The sequence below is a fragment of the Prionailurus bengalensis genome, unplaced genomic scaffold, assembly GCF_016509475.1.
Source record: "Prionailurus bengalensis isolate Pbe53 unplaced genomic scaffold, Fcat_Pben_1.1_paternal_pri Un_scaffold_51, whole genome shotgun sequence".
Taxonomy (NCBI): domain Eukaryota; kingdom Metazoa; phylum Chordata; class Mammalia; order Carnivora; family Felidae; genus Prionailurus; species Prionailurus bengalensis.
This window is the reverse complement of record NW_025091155.1, coordinates 27950-40388: the sequence shown is the minus strand read 5'-3', so window position 1 is coordinate 40388 and position 12439 is coordinate 27950. Positions and strand designations below refer to the sequence as shown.

General features: G+C 43.2%; 1 protein-coding gene across 4 annotated transcripts in view; it reads left to right on the top strand.

Moving 5' to 3' along the window:
- The window catches only part of LOC122478332 (ankyrin repeat domain-containing protein 26-like), a 28970-nt gene extending 18722 nt beyond the window's left edge, over positions 1-10248 (top strand). For 2 of the 4 annotated variants that reach the window (XM_043571957.1, XM_043571958.1), the window contains 5 exons: positions 35-164; positions 474-535; positions 4319-4417; positions 4722-4815; positions 9492-10248. In XM_043571957.1, the coding sequence (XP_043427892.1) occupies positions 35-164; positions 474-535; positions 4319-4393 (267 nt within the window). In that variant the 3' untranslated portion in view covers positions 4394-4417; positions 4722-4815; positions 9492-10248. Of the gene's footprint in view, positions 1-34; positions 1411-4318; positions 4418-4721; positions 4816-9491 lie in introns of those variants that run through there. The other 2 variants (XR_006295940.1, XR_006295941.1) reach the window with 1 other exon arrangement.
- The last annotated feature ends 2191 nt before the right edge of the window (positions 10249-12439 follow it).

The window sequence follows — 12439 nt, the reverse complement described above, 5'->3', positions numbered from 1 at the left end:
GAAGTTGGGTTTTTGTTCTGTGCTGTTTTTCTAGGAAGGAACAGCAAAGTCAGCAATGGAAGCAAAGGAAGATGGTGTTGGTATTATTGAAAATGTGCCACCAGAGCAAACAGTTAATGACAGTGTGACTTCTGCTGGTGGAGTGCATAAAAATTGCAGAAGTGGTAAGCTAGTGAATCTCTGTGAGTTGTTTTCCTATGATTCAATACTAGTATGAGAAAAATCTAAAAGTATGTAGATCCAAATATATTATCCTTTTTTCGTGAAGATATTTTTCTGTTGCTATCTTTCTTTCTGAGTATCCCAAGTACGACCCCCTTTTACTTCCGGAAAATCTTGAACCCCCTGAACATCTTTTCTGCTATTGCTTTTATTTTATTGAAATATTCATGAATGGAGATAGACTTGTGTATGTGTTTAAAGTTCATAGTAACACATGTTTTCATTAATTTATCTGTGGCCGTATTCTCTAGATATGATGTCAGCATTAGAATTAGGAGAAGAGGAAGATGTAGAATCACCTTCTCTTCCTGAGGTACTGTCTTCTTCTTATTTTTAAGTATAAGCATGGAGTGATGTTAAAACGTCCAAGAGATGCTTTGACTTCACTCTCTCATCTCTGCATTTGCCCACAGAAACAACTTCCTTCTATGTTTTCCTATATGTGATAAAATAATTATGTGTTAATTATGAGCACACAGCATAGTAGAGTTCTGCTAATTTGCAGACGTAATGAAAGTTGTGTAGTATTAGTGCAGAAAACGAAGGCTTGGAGGGAATGAGTTTGGGTTTTGAAGTTAAGGTATCTGAAACACTAAAGAATTACTCTAGGTCAACGTATGGCCAAGTGTATGATCCTGTGGTGTATATGGGATCATGTGTCAGACTCCTCCTGACATCCAGAAAGAGTTTGGATTATGGTGTTTACAACTTGAACCTTCCAAAGATATGGCCTGGGACTTGATAATAATATATTTGGATTGTCAAGTAGATCTACAAGGAGCATTGGGATTATGATGACCACAGTTTGGTTTAGTGGTGCTTCAATAAGTAAAACCCATTTTGGATAATTAAAATAACTTCGCAGTCCTACTTGTGGTAATGTAAGTAAAGTAATGATGACCTATTCTAAGGTGACAACTAGGGAAGGAGGTGAAAAGGTCCTGATCTCTTAGGCTCAGGCAGCTGCTGCATAATGCTACAAGCACTGTACTTGAAATCAAAAGACATGCTAGCATCTTGGTTCCGTCACTTCCTAGCTGTGGCATCTTGGAAAAACTTGCTTGAATGTCAATGACCTCGTTCCTAAAAATGGCACTAATACCCACCTCTTGGTTATGTGGAATGAACAAATGTGGCAACGTTTTGTAAACTGTAAAGCGTGCTATAGAAATAGAAGACAAAATGATCGCAGTGGCTTTTAGTGACTTACTATATATTGAGGATACTTTGTTTGGTGAATGTTTGTTTATTGTTGAGAGCGGGGTGGGGGGACAGAAGATCCAAAGCAGGCTCTGCACTGAGAGCAAGGAGCCCAATGCAGGACTCGAACTCATGAAATTGAGAACATGACCTGAGCCAAAGTTGGGCGCCTAGTCGACTAAGTCACCCAGGCCCCCCAAGAAAATACTTGTTTGAAATGTGAAGATGTCTGAAGGCCAATAAAATGGCCATAGTGTCCAGAAAAGAATGGGAAAGTAGGAACGGGGTTTTGATTTTCTAATTTGGCTCTATGTTAAGTTCCAGTAATCTCTTGGTGGAGACATCATACAGGTATGCAGTTGACCCTTGAACCAGGTGGGTTTGTACCGTGGGAGTCCACTTACACACAGATATTTTTCAATAAATAGAGTACTCTCCTGTAAACGTATTTTCTGTTCCTTATGATTTTATTTTTCTTCTTTTTTTTTAATTATTTATTTTGAGAGAGAGAGTGGACAGAGCATGTTAGTAGGGGAAGCGGGGGCAGAGAGAGAATCTTCATCAGGCTCCACACTGCCAGTGCTGAACCTATCATGGGGCTTGAACGCAAGAAGTATAGATCATGATCTGAGCCAAAGTCAAGAGGCTGACCTTTAACCGACAGTGCCACCCAGCACCCCTTCCTTCCGATTTTCTTAGTAACCTTTTCTTTAGTTTATAGCGTAAGAAGACAGTATGTTAGATATATATTATATATATGTATATATATATTTTATACATATACACGTATATATGTGTATATATGTATATATACACATATATATAACAGAGGAAACATGCATTAATCGATTGTTTATATTGTTGGTAAGGTCAGCATTCCATTATCCTAACCCTGAACTTCCATGCTCAGTTTATAGAGTTAATGGCCAAATGAGGCCGAAAAGGTAGTTTAGATCCAGAGAGCACGTACAAGGGCTTCTGCTTTAATGTTCTGGTTTTTAACATATATATATATATATATGTATACACTTTTTGATTTTTATGTGTAATTGCTTTTAAAGTAGGAAATTTAGTAGGAGTTTTTTTTTTTTTTTGGATTTTGTTTTTGAGGATTCAAAAGATACTTGTGGATTTTCAAGTGCATGGCCATCAGAGCCCATAACCCTTGCTCAAGCAGCCTAACATAAACAGTATGGACATGAAATGATTGAGGAATTTTATTTTATCAAGACTCTATTATTTCCATGTCAGTGGCTTTCCCTTGCCTCCGATGGTCATGTAAAGGATCTACTACTGAATCAAGGAGGGGCTATTTCTACTGTAGTCTGTGAACATTGTCCACTGAGTGGTATAGAGTGGAAGTCAGTTAAAAGGATTATAAGTGGAAAAAAGTACTGTTGGTTAGTGGCATTGGCAAAGTTGTTTGAAGTACTGAGGAGAGATTCTGGGCCTCAAGCTCCCCATTTGCTGCCACTTGTGGTAGAATAAAGAATAACTTCAGTATAATTTGTATGGGGACCACTTGTATTGGCATGCCACCTGCCTGAAGTATCACATTGTATTGGAACGCAAAATATAGCAACAGGAATCAATGCAGACATTTAGAGCTGACTGTGTGCCACGTACCCTTCTAAGTTGTTCATGTGTTTTTTCCTATTGTAATCTTCCCAACATCCCAGTGAAGTAGATACTATTAGTATTTATTTTGAGATCACTTTTTTAAGGTTATTTGTTTTCAGAGATACAGAGAGAGAGAGAGAGAAAGAGGTTGTGGGGAAGGGCAAGTAGGGAGAGAGAGAAAGACGGGGGTGGGAGAGAGAGAGAGAGAGAGAGAGAGAGAGAGAGAGAAAGAGAGAGAGAGAGAGAGAGAGAGAGAGAATGAATCCCAAACAGGCTCCTCGCTGTCCACACAGAGCTCATTGTGGGGCTCAATCACATGACCCTGAAATCATGTCCTGAGCCGAAATCAAGAGCCAGACACTGAAGCGACTGAGCCACCCAGGTGCCCCAGTAGGTGATGTTATTACCTTCATTTTACAGATGCAGAGACTGACACACGGAAGTTTTCGGTAGTGTACTCAAGGTCGTACAGCTCATAACCAGCAGAATTGGGAATTCAGACCCAGGCATTCTGGCTCCTACTAGGATACTGCTTCTCAGTCTGTTCCATGAAATATCTTGTTGTCACTGAAAACAGCATGTTCAGTTTTATCATCACGAGAATAACAATGTCATTCACCTATGTGAAAATTTAAAATCATAGTTGATGCAGTGCTTGTAATGTGAAAACCGAAATGTTTACCATAAGGCAATTTCCTAGATTTCCTCCATTTGACCAGTAGATACATTTGTACGGTTATCTGATCATATATAATTTAAAATCATTAAAAACGTTATGTTTTTGTAGTACAGTAAGGTTGGTAAACTATTCTGTAAGAGTATTGAAACATTTCATCTTTGTTGGCCATAGCCTCTGTTGTAGCAGCTCAACTCTGCTGTTATGACCTCAAAGTAGCCATCATCAGCATGTAGGGGAGAGTGTGACTGGGTCCAATAAGATTTTAGTTACAGGGGCACTTGGGCGGCTTAGTTGGTTGAGCGTCCTGTCTCTTAATTTCCACTCAGGTCATGATCCCAAACCCCACATCATGAGACCGGTCATGAGACCGAGCCCCACATCAGGCTTCACCCTGAGCTTGGAGCCTGCTTACGATTTTCTCTGTCTCTCCCTCTGCCTCTCTTCCCCATTTGTGCATGTTCTCTCTCTCTCTCTCTCTCTCTCTCTCTCTCTCTCTCACTCTCTCAAGTCAAAAAAGAAAATAATTTAGTTACAGAAATAGGTGATGGTGTTCTATTAGATTGTCAGTAGTTAAAATTATTTTTTTCTTTATTTTAGTTGCAAGAAGCACAGGATCGACATGCAGAGGCCATAAGACATGCTGAGGAGATGAAAGATCATATGCAAAAGTAGAATTCTACCCTCAGAGAAAATAGCGTGAGTATTTATAGAGCAGATAAGCAGTGTAGTATGAGAAATGTATTAGTTATGCCAGTATATCATTGTTAAGTGGATACAAATTCCAGCTTTGAGCTAGTTTGAAATGCAGAATCGTGGCATCTTATCTCTCAATTTTGTACCTTATCCACAAAACACAAAGAGGAAAATGGCACAATTGCCAAATCTTCCTCTTGATAAAATTTTAAGAATTTATGTAATAATACCCTCATTTGTTCAGAAATTATATGGTATTTTTTTAAATTTATGTGTGAGAATAATTATCTTAAGATCTGCATTTTAGGCTAAAAGTTCAACATGCCAGATGGGAAGAAACCATTAAACAGCAAGTGGCCCAAATTCAAGATCTTCAGAGCAACTTGTTAAGGATAAGTTTGGTAAGTGGGTCTCTTAATGTCTGTCCTACTGAAAAGGAATACTTATTTCACTAGTAGTAGTACATGAGAATGTTTTGGCTCATATGGAAAATCTCACTGATCTAAAGGTTAGGTTGAGGGGCGCCTGGGTGGCACAGTCGGTTAAGCGTCCGACTTCAGCCAAGTCACGATCTCGCGGTCCGTGAGTTCGAGCCCCGCGTCAGGCTCTGGGCTGATGGCTCACAGCCTGGAGCCTGTTTCTGATTCTGTGTCTCCCTCTCTCTGCCCCTCCCCCGTTCATGCTCTGTCTCTCTCTGTCCCAAAAATAAATAAACGTTGAAAAAAAAATTAAAAAAAATAAAAATAAAAATGAAGGTTAGGTTGATATTGTTCCTACTTGCTACTAGTGATGTAATTCTTCTATAGAGATGACTCTGGGACGCCTGGGTGGCGCAGTCGGTTAAGCGTCCGACTTCAGCCAGGTCACGATCTCGCGGTCTGGGAATTCGAGCCCCACGTCAGGCTCTGGGCTGATGGCTCAGAGCCTGGAGCCTGTTTCCGATTCTGTGTCTCCCTCTCTCTCTGCCCCTCCCCCGTTCATGCTCTGTCTCTCTCTGTCCCAAAAATAAATAAACGTTGAGAAAAAAATTAAAGAAAAAAAAAGAGATGAAGTTGATTGAATTCATAAAGGAATGATGTTTGTAGTGAGATTTTCATAAAACCATTGTGAGAGTCTAAGTAAAGCAACATTTTATATATACCACAGTGAGCGTTTGGTTTAGTCCACCTTTTGGCTATTGTTAATAATGCTGCTGTGAACATTGGCATACAGATGTGTGAGTCCCTGCTAATATTTTTCAGGGTGTTTCAAACTTGTGCAAACTTTGAGTGATCATTTGATCTTGAATTCTGACTTTCTTTTGTAATCTCATCCCTTTAGTGACAGTTTCGAACGGGTTATTTTAATGATGATTTGTTGTAGTTTGTAATTAGAAGTTTGCAATTTATTGTCTTTATCAAGAATGACTAGGGGCGCCTGGGTGGCGCAGTCGGTTAAGCGTCCGACTTCAGCCAGGTCACGATCTCGCAGTCCGTGAGTTCGAGCCCCGCGTCGGGCTCTGGGCTGATGGCTCAGAGCCTGGAGCCTGTTTCCGATTCTGTGTCTCCCTCTCTCTCTGCCCCTCCCCCGTTCATGCTCTGTCTCTCTCTGTCCCAAAAATAAATAAACGTTGAAAAAAAAAATTAAAAAAAAAAAGAATGACTAGCAGGTCGTTATGCAAACGTCCTTCAAAGGAATGGAGTTTTCTCTTTGTTGGGTTTGTAAAGGAAAAGAAATGCCAGTAAAATAGTAGAAATGTCTGCTCTGTCAGGGCCTTATCTAGTAACATAGTGCTCCTACCTTTGCAAGTTCAGGAACTCATTTTCTTTTTCCACTCACTTGAGTTAATCAGCCTTCCAGAGGTTTCACAATTCAATCTCAGAAAAGACTAATGTGCCGTTCAAGATTGTAATTTATTGATATGTAGTGAAACCCCAACTGTTTTCCAAGCAGAACGGTTAATGTCATCGCACTCTCAGCCTCCTTTGTAGGATTTACATTGTAAATCCTAAGTGGGTGCAATGAGGTAGATACACTGACCAACTCGTTTCTGTCCGTCACACAAGCTATATAATAATACACATGCAAGTTTCATTAGACAGCTATACCCGTCAGGGGAACTAGAACATCCTGTTGACTGGTCCTTTTTGTGGCTGAAGAGACACTGAAAATTATTTTCTTTTCTAGACCTCTTATAAATGAATCACATTGTATTAGGGTACTTTCACGCAAGTAACATGACACTCTGTTGATCAGTCTTCTGTGAATGAGAGTGCTAGGCGTTGTCCTGCTACTGTGTCCTAAAGAAATCTTTAAGGTCTCAAAGACTAAAATTTGTAAGAATATCTGAAACTGATGAAGCTTATTAAAGAATAAGGAGGGATTTTCTGTAGATCCCTATAGAAAGGAATTAGGGTTATGGCACGAAATTAGCTGCCACTTTAAGGTGTTCCCTGTGAATCAAAAACTTAAGATAGCTTCCAGCCAACTCAGTCCATAGCTCTGACTTCTCTAGAAGGTCCTTATCTCCTGAATCCCCAAACCAGAGGCTACCTGGGTGAAGATATTTGATGCACACAGTTTTGAGGTGAAGAATCTGGATTGGGAAGAAGAGGTAGCTCTAGCCAACCTAACCTTCCTAACAATATAGCCAAGTATGCGTCTGAAAGGAACTTCAGAAGACTTCCATAAGTTGAGATCTCTATGGACTAAGAAATTACTCAAAAGGAAACAAGGCAAACCAGTGATCACCCAGCCCTTGTGATAAGTATTGTGTTATAAATGAAAAGCGAGACAAAGTATGCTGGTCAGCATCCTAAGGGTAAGGGTGCCTCCTAAGACTCAATAAGAAAAACACACTCAAAGTAACACCGAAAAGAGCCCCAATAAAATGTACATGATTAGCTGTCTACAGAGGTAATCCATGTCAAGTAATGATTTTTGAGTGTGTGGTTGAGGATGTTGTCTATGAACACCTAGACGATAGAGCAAAAAGTCCACATGGCCTAGGTAAAGGGGTCAGAGCCGGAAATGTGAATTGGAGAATCTGGTTTTGAAGCCTTAAGAGCAATTCAAAAGACAGATAGCAAGGGGCAAGAACTCAATGCCAGGGGTTGCCGTCCTTTAGAAATAAGGTGGGGTTCGAAGAGCAGAGGGAGGGTATGGGCATTGTTATCTGCTGCTGCTAAGAAGTGAAGCAGGATAAAGACTTTAAAAAGTTAAAACAAAAAAAAGGTCCTTGATGACCCTCAAAATTTCTTAGTGGAATGATGGGAATGAAAGTTAGATTTTAGTGTAAAAGAAGGAAATAAGTGAAGAAAAGTTGAATCTGTGGATGAGACGATACATTAAAGAATGTTCGAGTCCACTGCAAGGGGAGAAGCAGGGTGATAGATGGACAAGGCTTCAAAACTTAAGCAAATGGTTAGTAGAAAAGGAGAAATTGCAGTCTTTCTTCCTTATGCAGCCAGAACTGGGATTTACACATTTATAGCATTTTACCAACTGCCAAGCTCTGGGGACAGCTCTTCTGATAGGCTTTTACCACAAAGCCTTAATCTCTTCATCAGAGTACCTGCTAAAGCAGCCTAACGTAAACAGTATGGATATGAAATGATTGAGGAACTTTAGTTTCGCAAGACTCGATTATTTCCATGTCAGTGGCTTTCCCTTGCCTCTGATGGTCATGTGAAGCATCTATTACTCAATCTAGGAGGTGCTATTTGTACTGTAGTCTGTGAGTATTGTCCAGTGAGTAGTATAGAGAGGGAGTTAGTTAAAAGTAGTATAAGTGGGGAAAAAAAAGTACTGTTTGCTAGGGGCGCCTGGGTGGCTTGGTCGGTTAAGCGTCCGACTTCGGCTCAGGTCATGATCTCACCGTCCATGAGTTTGAGCCCCGCCTCGGGCTCTGTGCTGACCGCTCGGAGCCTGCAGCCTGTTTCAGATTCTGTGTCTCCCTCTCTCTCTGCCCCTCCACTGTTCATGCTCTGTCTCTCTCTGTCCCAAAAATAAATAAACGTTAAAAAAAAAAAAAAGTACTGTTTGCTAGTGGCATTGGCAAAAGTTGTGTGAAGTACTGAGGAGAGATTCTGGGCCTCATGCTCCCCGTTTGCTGCCACTTGGCGGTGGTATGAAGAATAACTTCAGTATAATTTGTATAGGGGACCACTTGTATTGGCATGCCACCTGCCTAAACTATCACATTGTATTGGAACGCCAAATACAGCAACAGTAATCAGGCTAAATGCATACACTTAGAGCTGACTATGTGCCACGTACCCTTCTAAGTTGTTCATGTATTATTTCCTAATTTTATGTTCCCAAGATCCCAGTGCGGTAGATACTATTATTATTTATTTTGAGATCACTTTTATAAGGTTATTTGTTTTCAGAGAGAGAGCGAGAGAGAGGGAAATTGTGGGGAAGGGCAGGTAGGGAGAGAGAGAAAGAGGGTAGAGACAGAGTTGGAGGGAGGGAGGGAGGGAGGGTGGGAGGGAGGGGAGAGAGAGAGAGAGAGAGAGAGAGAGAGAGAGAATGAGAATCCCAAGCAGGCTCCTCGCTGTCCACACAGAGCTCGCTGTGGGGCTCAGTCACGTGACCCTGAGATCACGTCCTGAGCCAAAGTCAAAAGCCAGACACTGAAGCGACTGAGCCACCCAGGTGCCCCAGTAGGTGCTATTATTACCTTCATTTTACAGATGCAGAGACTGAGACACGGAAGTTTTAGGTAGTGTGCTCAAGGTCATACAGCTCATAATGAGCAGAAGTGGGAATTCACACCCAGGCATTCTGGCTCCTACCTAGGTTACTGCTTCTCAAACTGTTCCATGAAATATCTTGTTGTCACTGAAAACAGCATGTTCAGTTTTATAATCACGAGAATAACAGTGTCATTCACATGTGTGTATATGTAAAATCATAGTTGATGTGGTACTTGGAATATGAAAATAGAAATGTTTACCCTAAGGGAATTTCCTATATTTCCTCCATTTGACAAGTAAATACATTTGTATGTTTATCAGATCATATATCATATAAAAACATTAAAATTTGGTATTCCAGAGTTTTCTCCTCTTCTTCTCCCTACACCCTCTCTCAGGCTACCTTCATCAGAGAAACCAGAATCTGAAAGCAGAACACTCAATTGACATGGCCCCCACCAGAGGGCACCTGAGCCAGTTTCCAGGGTGCTCTCTATACAGCAATTGGATACCCCTAAACATCTTCCTTGGAATCACTTATGAGCACAAGGATTTTCCAGGAAAACCTTAGTGAAGACTCTGCAACTCGGAAGAACTAAATCGATGTCTAAATTCAATCCAACCTCAGGTCACCAGGCAATAGTGTTTAGTATATTCTGGAACTTAATGCACTGACTCGAAAACTCATTTGAAGGAACAGCCAGGGATTTTCAAGTGCTTAGCCAATTTAGGCTTTTCTAGTGCTCAGAATACTTTCAAGATCAAGGAACAAGACATCGTGTTACTGGTACACCAGACAAAGCAGAACTGAGTTTGCAGTTAGAGCCAAAGGAACACACAGGTTTCTGCAGAATTACGATGGGACTTCAAAGCAGGGGCAAGGTTAGGATTATTTTAGAAATGGTGTCAGATAACTCTCTGAGTTAAAATGAGTGTCCATTGGAAACTAATGCAATGCTGTTACGCTACCTGGAATTAAACTAAAAAAGTTAAACAATGAAATGGGTATCCAGTGTGTGCATCAAGGATTTAAATGCAAGACAATGCAATTACAAAACTAAAGAATTAAGTGAATTAAAAAAAACAGTGTTAAGTGGCAAAGTCAAAGAGTGACAGAAACTCGGAAGCAATGGACAAAAAGAGCCTGATTCAACAACAACAACAATTTTTTTTAATTACACCAATGCTTAAAAGCTTACAAATCACTGCAAACCCACTTGTAGGGATCTAGGCCAAGGAGAGGATGATGAAGGAGCCTAGATTTGGATCCAAGGATAGTCACGGTGGTTACAATGTAGTTTTATTGGGAGCTGTGGGGAACTGGTTAAAATATTAAGTGGTAAGGGCCAAAGTTTCTGGAGCTCCATGTGCACTTCGTTGGGTGAAGTCACTGGCAGGTTAATCGGGGGATGGTTGGTGGGGGGAGGTTGGGCGGGGCAGGAGAGCAGGCAGAACCACCCACGCCCATCCCCCTGAGACTCAGAGCACCTTTGAAAGCGCCAGGTGCACTACTAGGTAGGCCTCATGTGGGCCTGGATGGAGGCGGTGCCTGAAGGGGCTGGGCCAGCAGGGTTGAACTAGAAATGAGGGTGGGGGCTGGTCGGGGCCAGCCTTGCTGACTGTGGGAGCGTCCCGCGAGGAGGCCAGGCTAGTCCTACTGCCCCTCGGTGACGGCGGTGAGGTACAGGTACAGGGCCAGTCCCGGGAAAGGCTGGCCCTTTCAGAGAGGAGCTTTGCCCCTCTGACCCCGCGGACGTCAGTGCTCAGGCGCTGCGGCGCTGGAAGAGGAACCCTAGGCTACAGGGCATGAAAGAAGGCAACTAAAACCCCACAGATCAGACTAATGCTTCAGGAGGCAGGAACGAAGGTGAGTTGTGTCAGCGGAGTCGGGTGGGTGACCCGTTCGGGTGGCGGTAGCCCTGGGTGTATGTGCCTGTGGGTGTGGGGTGTGTGTGTGTGTGTGTGTGTGCGCGCGTGCGTGCGCGCTCGCAGGCGCACCATGGGGATAGGCGGTAGGTGTGAACTCCATGCACACCGGACTCCTACAAGCAAGCAGGGTAACCCACAGTGACCTGTGACTTGGTGTGGGGGGAAAGAATCCTAGTCAATAATTTTCTGCACATCTCCAAGAATGTCTTACCAGGTTCCCTGTTACCACAGGATCCTTCTCTGACAACTTGGCAGTTAGCAGTGTTTGGGGCGTGATTGGAAAACACGTGTAGTTAGCAACCTGAAGCCTTCTTCAAAGTCCTGGTTTGTAAAAGGTGACCAGACAACTACCTAGAGAAGTCGAACATAACTGTGCCCCCTTCCAGGGTCTGTCCCCTTCTGGGCAGCAATGTCAGGTCGGGCCAGGACCCGAGCCCGAGGCCGCGGGCAAGGTCGGGCGCCCTCTCAACGCGCCCCGCTGCAGGGAGCCGCCGCACCTCCCCCGCCTGGAGCCTCCACAGCCTGTTCAGTCTCCTTGGTGCAAAAGATGCTTTATCTTCTTCCCCTACTACTTCCTTCTCATGCGTTTTCTCATATGCGAATAGACTTCCCTTCCACCCGAGTGGATGGAAAGGTTTCTAAAGAGCTTGGCCGTAGCCAATGACCCCTCTTGGAAAGTGACTTCAAAACAGGCAGCTAACACCCCACAGACATCTCTGAGCTCCTGATTCTCCCTCCCAGACTTGTCGTTTGAAGAAGCTCCATTCTTCCATGTGCTCAGGCGAAAGTCTTTGCATCCGCCCTAGATTCCTGTCGCGAGCCCAAACTTTTCCTGCACACCAGCATCCAGGAAACACTGTTGTCTCCCAATTTTCCAAAAGGTATCTGGCATCTGACAATGTGTCACCACCTCTGTTCCTACCCTCTGGCCCAAGCCACCAGCATCCCTTGCTGCACCTGGCAAGTGGTCTCCAAACTAGTCTTGCTTCCACCCTGGGTTTCCTTCTGCCTGTTTCCCAGCACACAGAACCATATAAATCGGTCCATGCAGTTCCTCTGCCCGACATCCTGTAAAGGTTCCCATTTTCCCAGTCAGAGGCGCATTCTTTGAGATGGCTTCCCTCCTGGGGTGCACCGGTGGCTCATTCCATTAAGCCCTGACTTCAGCTCAAGTCACGATCTCACGGTTTGTAGGTTTGAGCCCCAAGTGTGACCGTGCAGAGCCCGCTTTGGATCTTTGGATCCTCTGTCTTCCTCTCTCTCTCTCTCTCTCTCTCCCCCTCTCCCTCTCCCTCTCCCTCTCCCTCTCCCTCTCCCTCTCCCTCTCCCTCTCCCCCTCCCCTGCTTGTTCTCTCTCCCTCCCTCCCTCTCTCTCTCTCTCTCAGAAATAAACATTGAAAAAAATGGCCTCTCTCCC